The 21,038-nt window shown below is 46.3% G+C and overlaps 1 protein-coding gene across 1 annotated transcript in view; it reads right to left on the bottom strand.

Annotated features, from left to right (window-relative positions):
* KIF1C (kinesin family member 1C) overlaps window positions 1-21,038 on the bottom strand; it is an 85,728-nt gene that overhangs the window by 12,559 nt on the left and 52,131 nt on the right. The window contains exons 7-16 of the mRNA XM_089656884.1: window positions 20,808-20,986; window positions 18,267-18,378; window positions 16,735-16,812; window positions 16,589-16,654; window positions 14,915-14,990; window positions 10,310-10,388; window positions 6,418-6,548; window positions 1,878-2,148; window positions 1,720-1,795; window positions 1,321-1,400 (exon numbers count right to left, since the gene is read on the bottom strand). Coding sequence (XP_089513010.1) covers window positions 1,321-1,400; window positions 1,720-1,795; window positions 1,878-2,148; window positions 6,418-6,548; window positions 10,310-10,388; window positions 14,915-14,990; window positions 16,589-16,654; window positions 16,735-16,812; window positions 18,267-18,378; window positions 20,808-20,986 — 1,148 coding nt within the window. The remainder of the gene's footprint in view (window positions 1-1,320; window positions 1,401-1,719; window positions 1,796-1,877; window positions 2,149-6,417; window positions 6,549-10,309; window positions 10,389-14,914; window positions 14,991-16,588; window positions 16,655-16,734; window positions 16,813-18,266; window positions 18,379-20,807; window positions 20,987-21,038) is intronic.

The following is a 21,038-nucleotide window of genomic DNA, read 5'->3' as shown; positions in this document are numbered from 1 at the left end:
AAAGAAAAGAGAGGACGGGGAAGAGAAAAGAAAAGAGAGGACGGGGAAGAGAAAAGAGAGGACGGGGAAGAGAAAAGAGAGGACGGGGAAGAGAAAAGAGAGGACGGGGAAGAGAAAAGAGAGGACGGGGAAGAAAAAAAAATATGTCCACTTTGAGGCGACATTAAAGTGTTAATAAACCCCCCACCCCCACAAGCTTTAACCAGTGCTCTGCTGAAGTCACAAGACTGAGATAACTGCTGATGGGAAACGGTATTTAGAAGTTCATATTTACTAAAATAATTGCATTTCCATGTTCTGTGTGAGAACGGATATAGTGAATGCGGGGTCCGGGGAGAGGGGATATAGTGAACGCGGGGTCCGGGGAGAGGGGATATAGTGAACGCGGGGTCCGGGGAGAGGGGATATAGTGAACGCGGGGTCCGGGGAGAGGGGATATAGTGAACGCGGGGTCCGGGGAGAGGGGATATAGTGAACGCGGGGTCCGGGGAGAGGGGATATAGTGAACGCGGGGTCCGGGGAGAGGGGATATAGTGAACGCGGGGTCCGGGGAGAGGGGATATAGTGAACGCGGGGTCCGGGGAGAGGGGATATAGTGAACGCGGGGTCCGGGGAGAGGGGATATAGTGAACGCGGGGTCCGGGGAGAAGGGATATAGTGAACGCGGGGTCCGGGGAGAGGGGATATAGTGAACGCGGGGTCCGGGGAGAGGGGATATAGTGATTGCGGGGTCCGGGGAGAGGGGATATAGTGATTGCGGGGTCCGGGGAGAGGGGATATAGTGATTGCGGGGTCCGGGGAGAGGGGATATAGTGATTGCGGGGTCCGGGGAGAGCGGATATAGTGAATGCGGGGTCCGGGGAGAGCGGATATAGTGAATGCGGGGTCCGGGGAGAGGGGATATAGTGAATGCGGGGTCCGGGGAGAGCGGATATAGTGAATGCGGGGTCCGGGGAGAGCGGATATAGTGAATGCGGGGTCCGGGGAGAGGGGATATAGTGAATGCGGGGTCCGGGGAGAGCGGATATAGTGAATGCGGGGTCCGGGGAGAGGGGATATAGTAAATGCGGGGTCCGGGGAGAGCGGATATAGTGAATGCAGGGTCCGGGGAGAGCGGATATAGTGAATGCGGGGTCCGGGGAGAGCGGATATAGTGAATGCAGGGTCCGGGGAGAGCGGATATAGTGAATGCGGGGTCCGGGGAGAGCAGATATAGTGAATGCAGGGTCCGGGGTTTAGTAACACTTTAATTCTACTGTAGCTTGATGAGGGAGGGCCATAGAGCGGTAGAGAAGGGAAGAAAAAGGACAGTGAAATTACCGCGTGACACCCTCCTTTAAGTGGTAGAGCAGGCACTCTGACATAAGCGGGTCTTCATTCAGGTTGACCAGGTGAGGGATCTGCACACACAAGACACCAATATGAATCATGTATGATCATACCTTCATAGCTACATGTATGCAGGTGCAGAGCACACCTTGTCTCTATGTATATATCAAATGCACAAATTAAAATAAACACAGATTTGTTACCAGGTTTGGGGTGTGATAACCTATTGGAAATTACAACCTAAACAACTTCATGCAAATTTATTTTTATATTTTGAAGAATCTCTGAGAAAAGATTGCAGCAAAAAAAAACACAAAAACACCCCACAAATCTGTAAGAGTAGCTTCCGCCTTCACACACTGGCCCCTGTACAGTATTATCAGTTATTACCTTTTTTGGGGAAAAGACGCCCACTGTCCCGCCATCTTCTCTTACAGCCACACCCATTTCCGCCAACAGCGCCTCCCTGAGGATGACAGAGATGTAACAATTAGTGCCGGTCATTTCTCCTCCCACCGACATGAATTCCCTCACTCTCTGGTTTGGACCTCTCCATGCGCATGGCCTCAGTCTTGCGTAATTTTTCCTCCCACGTCTCGTTGAGTTCCGCGATGATCTTCTCCGTCTCCTGAAGCCTCTCTATGGCCTCCTCTGTACAGATCTCGGCTTCTTCGACAACCTCAGAGAAAGGCTCCGCCTGACCGTTGACGGCAGGAGGGGACAAAGGGGGTGGGGATCCCAACTTAGGTGGTGGAGACACCGGCGCTGTGGACTGTAGGGAGGGGCCGGGAACAGAGATACCTTCGTCTACAGTCAGGTCTGGTACAGAGAGGAGACATACAGAATTGAAAATCCACAAGCTTCAATACTCATCCACAACCAATCACCAAGTAGCAAAAAAGTAGTAAGTTCATTGTTGGGGTTCACATACAGGGGCCAACCTCCTGGTGAGGGGTTAGAGCCCCTGTCAGGATTTTATGGCTGCCTGTCGCTAGGACTTTGCTGTCTGTTCCCACCTAACTACCTCTGATACGTGCTGCCTAAACAGAAGGAAGGAGGCCCCCTTTTTCTTATTTTTCCCCCAGCGGACCGGATCAGACCCGGAGGTAGGCAGGTGTAAAAAAGACAAGTCCATTTACCCACATGGAAAAAAATATCATTGAAATATATATTTAAAATACTCTTCCCACCTATATTGCCACATATTTAAAATGCTACAATTTTGGCCGTATTCAATATATTAAAAAAATAAATAAATATATACATATATACACATACATATACATACATATATATATTACACATATACACACAGTATGTTGAAATGCATTTTTATTACAAAATACATGAAAAATATTTTTAAAAATACATGGAAAATATTTTTAAAAATACATTTCAAACATACTGTATGTCTTTGAAAATACAAATCTACATTTTTGGACTGCATGTACAAATATTTTTAAAACTATATTTTTTTAAATATATTCTTAAGATTTTTGTAACATAAAAAAAAAAAAAAAGTAATTTTAACATATATTTTTACATATATTTGTAAATTAATTCCAAAAATGCAGATTTGTATTTTTAAAGATATACAGTATACTTGAAATGTCTTTTTAAAAATATTTTCATATATTTTGTAATAGAAACACATTTCAACATGCAATATATATATATATATATATATATATATATATATATATATATACACATATACATATATACACACACATATACATATACATATATACACACACACACACAGTGGGGATCGAAAGTTTGGGCACCCCAGCTAAAGATTTGTATTAATGTGCATAAAGAAGCCAAGGAAAGATGGAAAAATCTCCAAAAGGCATCAAATTACAGATTAGACATTCTTATAATATGTCACCAAAAGTTAGATTTTATTTCCATCATTTACACTTTCAAAATAACAGAAAACAAAAAAATGGCGTCTGCAAAAGTTTGGGCACCCTGCAGAATTTATAGCATGCACTGCCCCCTTTGCCAAGCTGAGACCTGCCAGTGTCATGGATTGTTCTCAATCATCGTCTGGGAAGACCAGGTGATGTCAATCTCAAAGGTTTTGAATGCCCAGACTCATCTGACCTTGCCCCAACAATCAGCACCATGGGTTCTTCTAAGCAGTTGTCTAGAAAACTGAAACTGAAAATAGTTGACGCTCACAAGGCTGGAGAAGGCTATAAGAAGATAGCAAAGCGTTTTCAGATGTCAATATCCTCTGTTCGGAATGTCATTAAGAAATGGCAGTCATCAGGAACAGTGGAAGTTAAAGCAACATCTGGAAGACCAAGAAAAATATCAGACAGAACAGCTCGCAGGATTGTGAGAAAAACAATTCAAAACCCACATTTGACTGCACGATCCCTCCAGAAAGATCTGGCAGACACTGGAGTTGTGGTCACTATTCCACTATAAAGAGATACTTGTACAAATATGGTCTTCATGGAAGAGTCATCAGAAGAAAACCTCTTCTACGTCCTCACCACAAAAATCATTGTTTGAACTTTGCAAATGAACATATAGACAAGCCTGATGCATTTTGGAAACAAGTTCTGTGGACCGATGAGGTTAAAATTGAACTTTTTGGCCGGAATGAGCAAAGGTACATTTGGAGAAGAAGGGGCACAGAATTTAATGAAAAGAACCTCTGTCCAACTGTTAAGCATGGGGTTGGATCAATCATGCTTTGGGGTTGTGTTGCAGCCAGTGGCACAGGGAACATCTCACGAGTAGAAGGAAAAATGGATTCAATAAAATTTCAGATTTTTGGATGGTAACTTGATGCCATCTGTGAAAAAGCTGAAGTTAAAGAGAGGATGGCTTCTACAAATGGATAATGATCCTAAACACACCTCGAAATCCACAGGGGATTACATCAAGAGGCGTAAACTGAAGGTTTTGCCATGGCCTTTACAATCTCCTGACCTCAACATAATTGAAAATCTATGGATAGACCTTAAAAGAGCAGTGCGTGACAGACAGCCCAGAAATCTCAAAGAACTGGAAGACTTTTGTAAGGAAGAATGGGCAAAGATACCTCAAACAAGAATTGAAAGACTCTTGGCTGGCTACAAAAAGCGTTTACAAGCTGTGATACTTGCCAAAGGGGGCAGTACAAGATATTAACTCTGCAGGGTGCCCAAACTTTTGCAGACGCCATTTTTTTGTTTTCTGTTATTTTGAAAGTGTAAATGATGGAAATAAAATCTAACTTTTGTTGACATATTATAAGAATGTCTGATCTGTAATTTGATGCCTTTTGAAGATTTTTCCATCTTTCCTTGGCTTCTTTATGCACATTGATACAAATTTTTAGCTGGGGTGCCCAAACTTTCGATCCCCACTGTGTATATATATGTATATATATTGAATACAGCAAAAATTGTAGTAATTCAAATATATGGCAATATATTTGAGAAGAATATTTTAAAATATATTTTTCTTCCATATGGGTACACTCTCCTGTCCATAGTGATGAATGGACCTCCCGATCAGGTCCCCCTGAAAAACTGGCAGGTGGACCTGATCCAAATGCCTGTGTGAAAGGAGCCTAAGACAGAATCCAAAATTTTTTAATTGTTACAACAAATCTTTCGAATGAGCTCATCTGGTGACAAACCTCTCACTTTGGAGAGATTTTCAGCTCACTTCCCGTTGTGTCTACAGGACAATGAAAAAATGTAAACAGGGTTTTAATCCTTCCAAAATGTTTCCAAAATGGAAAGAACAAAATTATCTTTTTTAGATATACTGTAAAACTAAAACATACAACACATACAGTTGTGCTCAAACGTTTGCACCCCCCTGGTAGAAATGGTGAATTTTTGGCATGGATATTGAAAATGTGACTGATCACGCCAAAAAACTTATTTGGCTCCTAATAACAGGAATCCCCCAAGTGGCCCTCATCAATAGTTCCCCTCCCCTGGAATGTTTGGCCTTGGTACAGACACACAACATAACACACACGGGGTACAATGGCAGAAAGGTTATTTCCCACAACTGTGGCTGTTTCAATTGCAATTAGTGTCTGTGTATAGTCAAGGAGTTTATTAGCTCTCACCTGGATACACTGAGCAGACTAAATACTGAGCTATGGGGAGCAGAAAAGAACTGTCAAATGACCTGCATAACAAGGTAATGGAACTTTATAAAGATAAAAAAGAAGATAAAAAAGAATATAAAAAGATATCCAAAGCCTTGAATATGCCAATCAGTACTGTTCAATCACGTATTAAGAAGTGTAAAAATTCAGGGATCTCTTGATACCAAGCTAAGACAGGTAGACAAAGCAAGATTACAGCCACAACTGCCAGAATTGTTCAGGATATAAAGAAAACACACAGGTAACCTCAGGAGATATACAGGCTCCTCTGGAAAAAGATGGTCTGCAAGGAGCGCAATACGACAATACTTGAACAAACATGAGCTGCATGGTTGAGTTGCCAGAGAGTTGCCTTTATTATTATACAAGATTTATAGAGCGCCAACAGTTTGCTCAGCGCTTTACAATATAACGAGAGAAAATACAGCAACAATACAGTTCAATACAAGAGAGATAGGAGGGCCCTGATCCTGGGAGCTTTACTGTGCAAATGCCACAAAAAAGCCTGACAACACCTTGACACACCTCAAAGCTTCCGGCACACTGCAATTGGAGTGATGAGACCAAAATAGAGCTTTATGGTCACAACCGTAAGTACTGTTTGGAGAGGGATCAACAAGGTTTATCAATGACAAAAATTCCATCACTACTGTGAAGCATGGTGGTGGCTCACTGATATTTGGGGGAGTATGAGCTCCATAGGCATAGAGGGAAAAAAAAAAAAAAATGGTATAATAATAATTCTCCAAGGGGAGGCAAACTTTTAAGCACAACTGTACTTGGACTATATAAAGGGCCCCTTACACCTCTTTAGCTTTCAACGCTACACTGGACCAGTTCCTCTTTAACCTGATTTTAGACATGAAATCATCATTTTGATACCTGCCAAGAAAGTGCCCAGCTTGCCAATCAGTATGCCCCCACCTGACCTCTGGAAAATGGTCCCTTGTGCCACTCACCCGCCAGTCCTTGGGTGAACAGCAGCTGTCTCAGTCTGGCCACTTCCTCCTTCAGCTCCCGGATTAATCTGGCGTTGGGGTCCTCGTTAATAACTGCATTGCATTTGATCTGCTTCGCCCGGTCGGCATATCTGGAAAGAGGGAAAAAAAAAACCGATAAAATGTCGCTTGGGAACGCCGGGTGACTACAACATGCTGATGCCGCCAATCAACAATTGAGCAATCAATGGACAGAACAGGAAAAACTTGGTTGTCACTATTATTCGTACCGCAGATACTAACCTCTCTCCACTCAGGTGTTGAATGCAGCTACGGGGTAAATAGAAATCTGGATCTATTGTGCTTTGACCATGAAGGGTAAAACATCAAGTCCTCTTTTGTGCCCCGCCTTTCCCCTGGAGCATATTGCTCAGCCTTCCTTTGCTTTCCTACCAGTTCATTCAATCACCAGGAGCGAGGAAAGACAACTCTGAGACGGCTGCATTTGGATCTCAAGTTTAAACTCACAGAAGGCCCCCATGTCCCATTGTGACGGGAGTGACTTTTGTGGGTGGGGGGACCCCTGTGTCAGCTCATGTTCCCTTCATTATGTTTAACCCACCCTGTGCCTGTTAAGGGGTACAGGGTGTGAATGTCATAGTATTGTATATTGGTGTGGGGATTCTTTGTTCTCTGCCATGTGGTTGTCCATTGTTCTTTGCCATGTGCTGCATCCCATTGTTCTGTGTCTTGGTTTGGTGGGGGGGTGTTTCCTGTAGCCCTTCCCACTGATGGGATGGCCTGCTGATGTGTTTCCTGTTCCTGGTTGTGTTTCCCCACCCTGTGTATCTATCTTATGTTTGTGTAAAAATAAAGGAGTTGACTTCCTGTCTTGAGAGTCTGGTGCTGTCTATTTCCTGCATGATCAGCGGTGGTGTCTGTGGATTTGTGTTCGGACAGGGAGGCTGGAGTATAACGGAAAATACCCAAGTGTGGTCTGGGTCCGGTTCCGTTACACCCATGCTCCTCCATTTTCTAGGAGTATCGATTGCTTTCTGTTCTCCTGGCGGCAAAAGAGAGTGAAGAAAAGGTTGCGGATATTGGGGGGGTCCTTGAAACCAAGCCAAAAGGACAAGCTTTCTGTAGACCCTTAAAGTGACCTCAAACCTAAACTAAAGATTTACAATCCTATGGAGAACATCTAGAAATGTTAATTATGTCTAAGAAGGAGTACCTTGAAAAATATGTTTGCTCTTGAACTTCTAAAAAAAAAAAAATAGCTGCACTTCCTGTACTCAGGCACTCCTGTTCTGTATCCTTATAGCTGTATATCTGCAGTGTGAGATCTAAAGCTCTGCTGTCTCTGACTGCTGGTGTCACCGGATTTGAAGATTTGGTGATGTCACTACTGTGCTGATCACGGTTCTCCTTGCTGGAGAGGAAGCTGTATTCGAGGACCTGCACTGCTAGGATCTCCCTGCTTCTTCCATTCTGCATATCTGGGCTTCCTCCACCTCCGCTGCTTTTTCTTAAATATTCAACAGAAGTTAATCAGTGAACACCAGTCATCCAGGTTCGACCAGGGCGATAAAAGCCCTGGTACTCTACCAAGATGGCTGCCTATACACAGTGCAGAACAAGTGATAGTAAGGGAGTAATGCAAGAAGCCTAAAGGCATCAGAGGCTCTGACTGTTAAAGTGGTTGTGCCCCTAAACTAAAAAAAAAAGCTCATGTCCCTTTAAGGCATGATACAGTTGCAAGAAAAAGTATGTGAACCCCTTGGGATTACGTGGAGTTTTGCATGAATTGGGCATAAAATGTGCTTTGAACGTCATCTAAGTCACAACAATAGAAGAACACAGTCTGCTGAACATAATACTACACAAACATTAGAGGTTGCCATGGTTTAATTGCACATAACATGTAAACATTCACAGTGCAGGGAGGAAAAAGTATGTGAGGCCCTAGCTTAATGACTTCTCCCAGAGCTAATTGGAGCCAGGAGTGAGCCAACCTTGACTCCAATCAGTGTGATGATATTGGATGTGTTGCTGACAGCTGTCCTGCCCTTAAAAAACACACACCTGTTTTGGGTTTACTGGTTTCAAGAAGCACTGTCTGATGTGATACATGCCTCGCAGAAAAGAGCTCTCAGAAGACCTACGATCAAGAATTGTTGACTTGCATGAAGCTGGAAAGGGTTACAAAAGTATCTCCAAAAGCCTTGATGTTCATGTGTCCATGGTAAGACAGACTGTCTACAAATGGAGAAAGTTTAGCACTGTTGCTACTCTCCCTAGGCGTGGTCGTCCTGTAAAAATGACTGCAAGAGCACAGCGCAGAATGCTGCATGAGGTAAAGAAGAATCCCAGAGTGTCAGCTAAAGACCTACAGAAATCTCCGGCACATGCTAACATTTTTGTTGACACATCTACAATAAGGAAAACATTAAACAAGAATGGAGTACATGGGAGGACACCACGGAGGAAGCCATTGCTGTCCAAAAAGAATATTGCAGCACGTTTGAAGTTTGCAAAAGAGCACCTGGATGTTCCACAGCACTACTGGCAAAATATACTGTGGACAGATGAAACCAAGATTGAGTTGTTTGGGAAGAACACACAACACTATGTGTGGAGAAAAAAAAGGCACAGCACACCAACATCAAAACCTCATCCCCACTGTAAAACATGGCGGAGGGAGCATCATGGTTCGGGGCTGCTTTGCTGCCTCAGGGCCTGGACGGATTGTTGTCATTGATGGGAAAATGAATTCCAGATTTTTTTCAAGACATTTTGCAGGAAAACGTACAACCATCTGTCCGCCAACTGAAGCTCCGCAGAGGATGGGTGATGCAACAGGACAATGACCCAAAGCATACAAGTAATTCAACAAAACAATGGCTGCAACAGCACAGAATACACCTTCTGCAGTGGCCCAGTCAGAGTCCTGACCTCAACCCGATTGAAATGCTGTGGCATGACCTTGAGAGAGCGATTCACACCAGACATCCCAAGAATATTGCTACACTGAAACAGTTTTGTGAAGAGGAGTGGTCCAAAATGACTCCAGATCGTTGTGCAGGTCTGATCTGCAACTACAGGAAACGTTTGGTTGAGGTTATTGCTGCCAAAGGAGGGTCAACCAGTTATTAAGTCCAAAGGTTCACATACTTTTTCCTCCCTGCACTGTGAATGTTTACATGTTATGTGCAATTAAACCATGGCAACATCTAATGTTTGTGTAGTATTATGTTCAGCAGACTGTGTTCTTCTATTGTTGTGACTTAGATGACGTTCAGAGCACATTTTATGCCCAATTCATGCAAAACTCCACGTAATCCCAAGGGGTTCACATACTTTTTCTTGCAACTGTATATTGCAAAGTGCTTTTGTCCCATTCCATGTTGTACAATACTTGGTTGATCCTGCCTGTTCTCTGTTCCCCTATGTGTACTGACCACGATAATCATGGCTACTGATCCATGATCGGGTGGTCAGATTACATGCCTCCATCATCTTGCTCTCTGTTTAATGTCTCTACATCTCCCCCATCCCTCTGCGTGTCATTTCTGGTGGTCTGTGTGTACGCCGATCTCCTCCCTGCCCCTCCCCTCCTTTGAATAATACTATTCCCTGCAGCCACTCCAGTGCTTGTAAAGTTTTCTTAAAATTATAATGCTAAATACCTTATTTGCACAGTGCTGCTCAGTCATGTGACCTCACTCTGCCATCTAGCATACATCAGAAAGGAATCTCAGCCCCTCCCACTGAACTCTCTCGATGGAGGAAGAAAACAGAGGTGTGTAGCATTATAAAAACACACACATTGTACTAACCATGGATCTAAAACAAAGTATCAAATGAATTAATAGATGTGACTTTACAACCACTTTAACTACCAACCACTCACCGGAGGGTACTCAGTGTCTCCTCGTAGTTGATATCCGCTGGACTCAGTGCTGCGATCATGGCGGTACGGGAGTTTCCTCCTGAGATTAAAAAAAGAAAATGTCTTCCATTACTAGTGCTCACAAGTCTGGGATTTTGGTGCTCCCCTCTTCTCCCCAGTGCTCAGAGTTGTGGGCTGCCCTAGCTGATCTCATCTGCAGTGTGGGACTATTGGTCCTGCATTGTAGGTGATGATGTCAAGGTTCAACCGCTGACTGAGCCCACTACAATAACTTTATTTATTTTTACAAAAATACCAAAGAAAAAAAAAAACTGTTTTAGACTGAGCCAGCTTTATTACATTTCTAACAATTGGTATCTAATGTTCAGAGGGCTGCTGGGGATGCTACAATTCTCAGTTGTATTCCATGCTTTATGCCAGGGGTCAGGCGAGATGTGACCCCTTTGAGCATTTTTCCTCCCACTGATACAAAGCACTATTCCTCCCGACAACAAAATCGGGGGCACAATTTCTTACACTGACAACAAAGGTAGAGCACTACTGACACCATAGATGGGGCAACATTCCTCCCACTAATAACAATGATATGGTGCTATTTCTCCAACTGATGCTAATGATGGGGCACCATTCTTCCTACTGATACCAATGATGGGAGGGGGGCACTATTCCTCCCACTGATACCAATGATGGGGGGGGGGGCACTATTCCTCCCACTGATACCAATGATGGGGGGGGGGCACTATTCCTCCCACTGATACCAATGATGGGGGGGCACCATTCCTCCCACTGATACCAATGATGGGGGGGGGCACCATTCCTCACACTGATACCAATGATGGGGGGGCACCATTCCTCACACTGATACCAATGATGGGGGGGGGCACCATTCCTCCCACAGACACCAGGGATGGGGCACCATTCCTCCCACTGACACCAGGGATGGGGCACCATTCCTCCCACTGACACCAGGGATGGGGCACCATTCCTCCCACTGACACCAGGGATGGGGCACCATTCCTCCCACTGACACCAGGGATGGGGCACCATTCCTCCCACTGACACCAGGGATGGGGCACCATTCCTCCCACTGACACCAGGGATGGGGCACCATTCCTCCCACTGACACCAGGGATGGGGCACCATTCCTCCCACTGACACCAGGGATGGGGCACCATTCCTCCCACTGACACCAGGGATGGGGCACCATTCCTCCCACTGATACCAATGATGGGGCACTATTCCTCCCACTGACACCAATGATGGGGCACTATTCCTCCCACTGACACCAGGGATGGGGCACTATTCCTCCTACTGACACCAATGATGGGGCACCATTCCTCCCACTGATACCAATGATGGGGCACCATTCCTCCCACTGATACCAATGATGGGGCACTATTCCTCCCACTGACACCAATGATGGGGCACTATTCCTCCCACTGACACCAGGGATGGGGCACTATTCCTCCCACTGACACCAATGATGGGGCACCATTCCTCCCACTGATACCAATGATGGGGCACTATTCCTCCCACTGACACCAATGATGGGGCACTATTCCTCCCACTGACACCAGGGATGGGGCACTATTCATCCCACTGACACAAGGGATGGGGCACCATTCCTCCCACTGACACCAGGGATGGGGCACCATTCCTCCCACTGACACCAGGGATGGGGCACCATTCCTCCCACTGACACCAGGGATGGGGCACCATTCCTCCCACTGACACCAACGATACAGATTATTTTTCCAACCAATACCTCCTACTGTCCATAAGCATTCTGTAAATATTTTTTTTTTTTTCTTCATTGACCACTAAGTCTGAGGCATTTTCTACTCCCACTGGTCACAATCCAGCCTTCCTAAAATCTGAAGGACAGTAAACTTTCCCTTTGCTTAGAAAGTTTGGAGACCAATGCTTTATACAGTGTGAGCACTGATCTTCCAGGCACTGCTGTTGTGACTTCTTCAGGGATGATAGGGGGTTGCATGACAGGACCCTCATCCAATCACAGAACGCTTTGTATTCATTGAAAAGAATACATGATAAAGGATGTTTTCTAAATGGACGAGGGGCAGAGCGAGCGACCCACCTATCATCACTTTTTAAGATGAGCAGCACCCAGAAGATCAAATCTTATACTGTGTGTGGAGCAGAATACAACGGAGAATTTCAGCATCTCCAACAGCCCTCCAGACGTTGGATACTGACATATGTGTATACGCCGTCATAGCCTTTGATATTGCACCTCACGACGCAGCAATTGGTAACTTCAGTCACAGAGGCACCAGCTAAGCAGCACCAACAATTTGAAGCTCAGAAATCTCTGACATCACTCCTTATTACTAGCAGCGCACGCCGTGAATGACCAAAGTGAGGCTTCCCACCTGTTCGCTAGGTGTCTCATCACACAGCGAAAGCCAAAGAATGTTACATCATTTCCGCTTCAACGTGAATCATGTTGTCACTTTCACACCTGCAAATCATGTCGTGTTTCCACCTTCCCATATTTGTGTTCAATCCTTGTAAGTTTAATGCTGTATTAGTGAATGCAGAGCTAGCTGCAATAATTTTTTTCCTTTATGCATCCCTGAAGTTCAGAAATAACAGCTGGGAATGTAGTTAGCAAGCAGGTGAAAGTGTGGTAGTAAATTTAAAAAAAAAAAAAAAAAAAAAAAAAAAAAAAAGGAACTAGCACAACGTCCGCTAAAACTCTTCCTAAAGTTTTTTTTGTTTTTTTAACTTTTTGCCAACCATGTAACGTGTATATGTGTGGCAACAGTACGGGTGGCCTTAAAGCGCAGTTCCACCCAAAAGTGGAAGCTCTGCTCATCTGCCTCCTCAGCTGCCACATTTGGCACCTTTTGGAGGGGGAGCGGGCACCTGGTTTTGACAAGTATTAGCTCCCACCTCTGGCTCAGTTAGCCACAGCGAATGGAGCCGGAAGTTCAGCCCCCTCCGCAGCCCTCTGGGACACTTCACAGGTCCCAGGGGACTGGGCAGTAGGAAACCGGCTGTGAAGCCTCAAAGCTTCACTGCCAGTTTCCCTTACTCAAGATGGCGGCGCCAGCACTCAACAACCGATTTAAGAATCGGCTCAGAGTGAGGACATCGCTGGATCCCTGGACAGGTAAGTGCCCCAATATTAAAAGTCAGCAGCTACAGTATTTGTAGCTGCTGACTTTGAATTTTTTCTTGGCAGGGGGTGGTACTCCTCTAACCTCCCTAGCAGTCTGATTATGTCAGTATTTCTGTGCTCAAAGCGGTACATTTTTCTGCATGGAAATATGTATTTTTTTTATTGTAGGCCTGTAATTTTTAGGAATAACTCACTGAAATCTGTCCGAACAAGAGTCTAGTAAACATCCCGGGGAGGATAAAATTGAAGCACGAAATCATAAATCATAATAAATAATCATAAAAAATAAAATAATAATAAATTTAATTCAATAATATAATCAAACCAAAAACACTGAAATGTGAAATAGAGCGCCAAGTTCGCACATCGCTGAGCTCAGTCGCAGAATCGTTTTCAGTGTCTGATGAGGAATTTCCCCCACGAATCATTATCACTCAATTCTGCAAGTGGTTCTGATTTACTATCGCTGTTCTCTAGCCGGTCTAAAACCGCTTTTGACCTAAAGGGACGCTTTTTGGACGCCATGGACGTTTCTCAGTTTCCAGGCAAAAAGAACAGTAAAATTGCAGGCAGGCCGGACAAAGCACTCGGGACAAAATGTATGTGAAATGGTTTGATACAGGAATGTTATACTATGTGATTTTAGTGTATTTAGTGAATGTCACTTTTTTAATTTTTTACATTTCCCGCCAGTTCCCTCCCCCGCACGTCCCGACGTCGCAGGGGTTGGAACCCGGAAGACGGATACCGGCATCGGCCGGAGGACATTGCCGGGGACACTGCAGGGGGGACATCGCGGGAGCGCAGGACAAGGTAAGTGCAGAAGAGATCCCGGAGCAACGCTGCAGTGTATTCCTGAGTGTAGCTCGGGGGGGTTACCGCTTGTGGTGCTGAAACTACCCAGAGCTACACTCGGGAATACCGCCGGGGGAGTTAAAGGCCCACATGCTGCACATATGCATCCATGCCAAGGTTTCTGTGCAGTGTGTAGTGACCAAGCTGTCACAGACTGCTCCTTGTCTTTGTTTATGATCGGGATCCACCGGGAACAGGTTCCAGATCATGTGACCACTGTGACGGCCAATATCAGTGACCATGAGATCGGAAGTCTGTCCCACCTCCCCGTGTTAGTACCTACTTAGGCAACCAGGAGGTGGCGGAAATGAATCAACTAAAACATTTGGTACCTCCGTTTCCGTGTAGGGGGAGGGATTTCCCTTTATTTTTGGTTCTGCCCGACACCCATTTAGACATGTATTAGAGCCATTTCCCTATCCGTTTCTATCTGTTGGTTAGACAGGATGCAAAGAGAAAACAAAAAAAGGACACAGATAACAATTTAAACATAATATTCGCCCAGAAAAGGGATTTAAATGTAGATATAATCCAATGACCCTGTAAAATTGAATACCGAACTCTTCATTTCAAGAGAAAGTCTCCAACCCAAAGCTGTGACTCACCCAAGTTTTCCTTCAAGAGCCAGGTGAGAGCGGAGTCCCGGTACGGGATAAAATCTGACTTTTTCTTCTTGCTTTGCTGGATGAAAAATGTGACAATTGTTTACATTACAAGAAATACCAGATCATATCTCACAGTCCTCATGTTATGACATCATCACAAAGTACCGAGCACAATGTACTTACAAGTATGGGAAAGTAGGCGTCTCCTTTTAATGACGGGCAGCATTAGAGAGAGAAAAATGTCAAAGAGGCTAATAGAAATACAGTCTATGTAGAATGATTTGATAATCAGCCACTACATTACAAACAACCTTTTATTCAAACTACGAATGTAAGAAATACCTGTGGGTCTCCTATCACTTGGAACAACAGCATCAATCCCTGGGATGGTGGGAGCCCCTTATAATGGGTGCAGTGCAGCGGGTGTAGAGATCTGGGGGGGGGGGGCTCAGCAGGGATGGCGGCAACCACTCATATTGAACACAGCAGGTGTGCAAACCACATACAGACCAAAAGTGCTTACAATGGGCATGAGAGCATCAGAACCGGACCATGAAGCAATGGAAGAAAGTGGCCTGGACTGATAAATTAAAAAATGATTTGAGAAACACCACAACAATTTTGGAGGTGTTGACCTCCAACTTCTCCAGATCTCAATCCAATCAAACATCACAGCGCGCAATCTCAAGGGGCGTGAAGTCACAGCGCCCAAACTCAAGGTGCAGCTGGTGTACCGATCTGGGGGCTCAGCGCAGGTATGGTGGGAACCACTCATATTGAACACAGCAGGTGTACAGACCAAAAGCGCCTACAATGGGCATGAGAGCATCAGACCTGGACCACAAAGCAATGGAAGAAAGTGGCCTGGTCTGATAAATTCAAAAAAGGTTTGAGGAACACGACAACAATTTTGAGGTGTTGACTTGACCTCCATCTTCTCCAGATCTCAATCTAATCAAACATCACAGCGCCCAAACTCAAGGGGCGTGAAGCCACAGTGCCCAAAATCACAGCGCACATCAAGGCCAACAGCGCCCAAACTCACTGTGCACATCAAGGCCAACAGCACCCAAGGACGAGGTGTACATCAAGGCCACAACGCCCAAGAGCAAGATGTGTGACCAGGCTATACCATCCAAGCACAAGATGTACGATGAAGCCACACAGTCCAAAGTGTATGACGAGTCCACAACATTCAAGCACAATGACAAGAACACGCTGTCCAAGCACAGTGTGTATGACAAGCCCACACTGTATGAGTTGTACAATGAGGCTACATCACTTCATACAAAGAGCCACAACATGGCCACTCCATATAATACATGGTATAAAGCCAACAAAAGAATGACATTGCTACAACATTCAACACCAGAGCTAGCATTAGAGCCCTGACTCTGGCCACTATACCAGTCACAAGAGATGTGAAGCAACCACCAGACCAGACCACTCAGAGCTACAAAACTACCAGATTTGACATGAGTGTGACAATACAGCCACAAGACCTTACTCAAGAGCTACAACACATATACCAGACCTGACAAACAGCCACAACATGACGGCCACCAGATCAGGCACCAGTATGACAAGGAGCCACGCCACACAGTCCCACAGCTATAACAATGTCAATATACACCAGAACCACAACACAGAAATACCCGGGTCCAAGTGTCTTACCATTTCAGCCAAGGCAGAAATCACCTTCCCCAACGTAGTCAGCGACTTGTTGATGTTGGCTCCTTCCTGGAAAAACAAATGCCATATTTTTTTTCAAAGGCTCCGGATCTAAATACAGCCAATTCAAAAAGAGAAATGGGGCTCACTTTAAGTCGGGTTCCTTTTGCCCCCGAAGAATCGGCCCGCTCACTGCCAGCTAAATCCACCAGGCTGATCTTACTGACCTACACATCAAAATAAATAAAAACAAAGACATTGTTAAAATGCAGAATCCTTTTACAGATCTAGGACTCCAGGTTCCCCTGCCACAGCTCTCCTTAAAAGGAGTTCACATTTTTGACAAAAATAATAAAATGCACATATTTTTGCAGGAAAAAAAAAAAAAGTGCATTTATTATTTTTGCCTGGAAAGCATTGCACCGGCGATCAGTAGATCGCTGATGCCATGCAGGTCTCCTGCAGACCTGTCAGAATATCTGCTTGCAATACAGGATGTATGAGATGTACAGGGTGTACGGAATGTACGGGCTGTAAGAGATGTACGGGGTGTACGGGCTGTAAGAGGTGTACGGGGTGTACGGAATGTACGGGGTGTACGGAATGTACGGGGTGTACGGGCTGTAAGGGCTGTAAGGGATGTACGGGGTGTGCGGAGTGTACGGGGTGTGCGGAGTGTACGGGGTGTGCGGAGTGTACGGGGTGTGCGGAGTGTACGGGGTGTGCGGAGTGTACGGGGTGTGCGGAGTGTACGGGGTGTGCGGAGTGTATGGGGTGTGCGGAGTGTACGGGGTGTGCGGAGTGTACGGGGTGTGCGGAGTGTACGGGGTGTGCGGAATGTACGGGGTGTGCGGAATGTACGGGGTGTACGGGGTGTATGGAATGTACGGGGGTGTATGGAATGTACGGGGTGTACGGGGTGTATGGAATGTACGGGGTGTATGGAATGTACGGGGTGTATGGAATGTACGGGGTGTATGGAATGTACGGGGTGTACGGGGTGTATGGAATGTACGGGGTGTATGGAATGTACGGGGTGTACGGGCTGTAAGAGATGTACGGGGTGTACGGGGTGTATGGAATGTACGGGGTGTATGGAATGTACGGGGTGTACGGGGTGTACACAGAAGCAGATATTCTGACAAGAAGACTCAATGAACTACCACAGTGCTGTCAAATCTGACAGATAGTATGGGGAAACTTCTCCCTGCACTGTCAGAGGGAGGAGGGGCGGCTGCAGCTATGGGACCATGTAACATGTTCCCAAAAGTGAACTCATCCTTTAAGTACCCACACGTATCCAGCATGCTGGCAAGTAGGCTGCTAAAATTAGCGAGCTGCGGTGAATCACTTTTCAGAGGGCAGATGAGAAACAGCTGGGAGGTGATATGTTGCCTACTCACCGCCTGGTTTAACACATGGTTGCAGGGTGGTTGTGGTGCAGCCCTATTCACTTAAACTGATCACCTTTGGCAGAGGTGCTGCCTGCTGGACAGGGAATACAATTTTTGCAGCACCATATGTGCAGCCCTGAGCCACTGCATGTTCTTTTTTTTAGGTGGGTGGTAAAAACACGGCTCAATTGCCTGTTTTTACCACCATCCAAGTGAACGAGGCCTGCTGCTAGGGATTCTGGGTAACTGACAGGAGACACGATTTTGACCGCTGTGGCCCAACTCACCTTCTCAGTGTCCAGGTTGGTCATCTCATCGTGTCTCTTCTGTGTGAAGACGATGGTGAAGACGGCGTGGGATCGGCTGCTGGTCTCATTCATGTTGGTGGCAGCAACAGTCCTGTACAGAGAGTGAAACACCTCAGAGTTATTATTACACAAACAAATAGACAATGGGCCAGATAACCAGCTCTTTTGTAGGAAAAATATGGTTTCCCAAAAAGAAAAAAAAAAAAAAATTTTGGTTACATTGTAAAAAAAAAAAAAAAAAAAAAAGATGGTACAGTCTCTTTATTGTAATAATGCAATGTTAACCTGGTTAATCCTGCCTGGGCCTCTCTTTCTGACAATAAACTGACCACGACAATCATGACTGCCGATCCATGACAGCGTGGTCATTTCAGGTCTTCTGTCATGCCGCTGACTGTACAGCCACACTGTGCAAGAGAGTAACAGGTCTGTATGTTCCATAGTCTGTGGAAAGATGTTCCTCACACCCATCCGTCCCGCCGCCAACCGCTCCTCCCAGGCCCATCCGTCCCACCTCCAGCCGCTCCTCCCAAGCCCATCCGTCCCACCTCCAGCCGCTCCTCCCAAGCCCATCCGTCCCGCCTCCAGCCGCTCCTCCCAAGCCCATCCGTCCCGCCTCCAGCCGCTCCTCCCAGGCCCATCCGTCCCGCCTCCAGCCGCTCCTCCCAGGCCCATCCGTCCCGCCTCCAGCCGCTCCTCCCAGGCCCATCCGTCCCGCCTCCAGCCGCTCCTCCCAGGCCCATCCGTCCCGCCTCCAGCCGCTCCTCCCAGGCCCATCCGTCCCGCCTCCAGCCGCTCCTCCCAGGCCCATCCGTCCCGCCTCCAGCCGCTCCTCCCAGGCCCATCCGTCCCGCCTCCAGCCGCTCCTCCCAGGCCCATCCGTCCCGCCTCCAGCCGCTCCTCCCAGGCCCATCTGTCCCGTCTCCAGCCGCTCCTCCCAGGCCCATCCGTCCTGCCTCCAGCCGCTCCTGCCTGCCTCCAGCCGCTGCTCCCTGCCCATCCGTCCCGCCTCCAGCCTCTCCTCCCTGCCCATCCGTCCCGCCTCCAGCCGCTCCTCCCTGCCTCCAGCAGCTCCTCTTGGCCCAACCATCCTGGCTCCAGCAGATCCTCCAGACCCAACCATGCTGCCTCCAGCAGCTCCTCTTGGCCCAACCATACTGCCTCCAGCCTCTCCCCCCCTCCACTTGAAATAGAAGGGCAGCAACGACACAATGCCCCCATTGTTTACATGCCTGGCTGTGCTGTGGCAGAGCTTTATAACTCTAAGGATTGGATAGACATAAATGCAAACTCTTTTTAGTTTTTAATATGTGTAGTTAGCCAAGACCAGACAAATACTCCGGACACAGTTGCTAGTTGGCAGACAGAATAACCAAAAATCTTTGCTCCTGTAACTGCTTCTTATAGACACAAAGACTCAGATCAGGGCATGCCAATGCATGGCTGAAATCACAAAGGGAGTGCTCAGAGGGAGCTTCTGTGTCATCTTTAAAGAGGTATCACTAAGTTTTAAATTCACTATGGAGATCCCCACGGGGCCCATGAGATTCCATGCATGCAGCACTGGGTCCTCTCCTGATCTGTGACCACATAGTATGAGAAAACAAACTGTCTATGGGGTTGATTTACTAAAGGCAGACAGGACTGTGCACTTTGCAAAGTGCAGTTGCACCCTACAAGAGCAATTGCTCCAAAGCTTAGTAAATGAACAAAAGCTTCTCTGTGCAAAGAATACCCAATCAGGGTAAAGAAAGAAAAGAAAAAAAATCGGCATGTTTGCTTGCACATGATTGGATGATGGAAGTCAGCAGAGCTTCTGCTCATTTACTAAGCCCCTCATTTTGTAGACTGATGCTCTTTCAATCAGATGTCTGTCTGGAGGAGCCTGTACACAGTACAAAGTCTGCAGACCTAGTGGCCGCATCCATAGGTCTGGCTCCTGGAGACAGACATCTTTGCTCAATGTCGGCAGGACAGTGATTGAGCGGAGAAAGTCAGTGCAAATAGTCCCACAGCAGATCCATGGACTGACTCTGTGGGGCGGGGATTTATCTTTTACCGTCATAGTGATAGCTAGTAGCTTGTGTTTTTGTGAATGATGGTGCTCGCCATTTACAACGCCAGCAATTACAGTGACCGCAAGAGCTCGTTCACACATGCACCATTTGGCAGGCAGTGAGGAGGTGGTTTGTTGCCTCTTCACTGCCAGATTTAACCCTGCGAATGCTTTGCTACTGCACAACTGCATGCATTGCATGTGATTGGGACATGGCCCCATAGATTTGCATTGGTTGTGTTCAGTGACGGTAATGCCTGCCAAATGTAACATACGGTTTAATTTTTGCTGAGGCCACAAAGCACAGAATCATGGCCGGAGCACATGTACAGCCATGACTGAATGCCCAAGTTCAGGTGGGCAACTGATGGACAGTAAAAAAGCCAAGACGACCAATCAATCACCATCCCACTGGCACTAAATGTCCGACAGGTTTGTGTTGCTTTCTATAACCAGATGGTTACCTGGCCTTATTCCCGCAGTCCATGAGGTCGGCGATATCATCATAGGAAGTAACAGCCAGCTTAGACAGGTCCTCCACATAGGGGCCCATGATGGGGTGCTCTCTGACACGCAGGTTCCCCTTACTCTTGGGGCTCAGCAGATCACGGACTCTCTCACAGTAGATTTCCATGTAGCTGACCTGGACAGAGGGGAAAAGGACATCCGATTAGGTTACTGGTACCAGGCTGGGG

Source organism: Staurois parvus, unplaced genomic scaffold, assembly GCF_062004578.1.
Source record: "Staurois parvus isolate SC_StPar_1 unplaced genomic scaffold, SC_StPar_1.0 ptg000947l, whole genome shotgun sequence".
NCBI lineage: Eukaryota > Metazoa > Chordata > Amphibia > Anura > Ranidae > Staurois > Staurois parvus.
The sequence above is the reverse complement of the archived record's forward strand: the minus strand, read 5'-3'. Positions and strand labels throughout refer to the sequence as shown.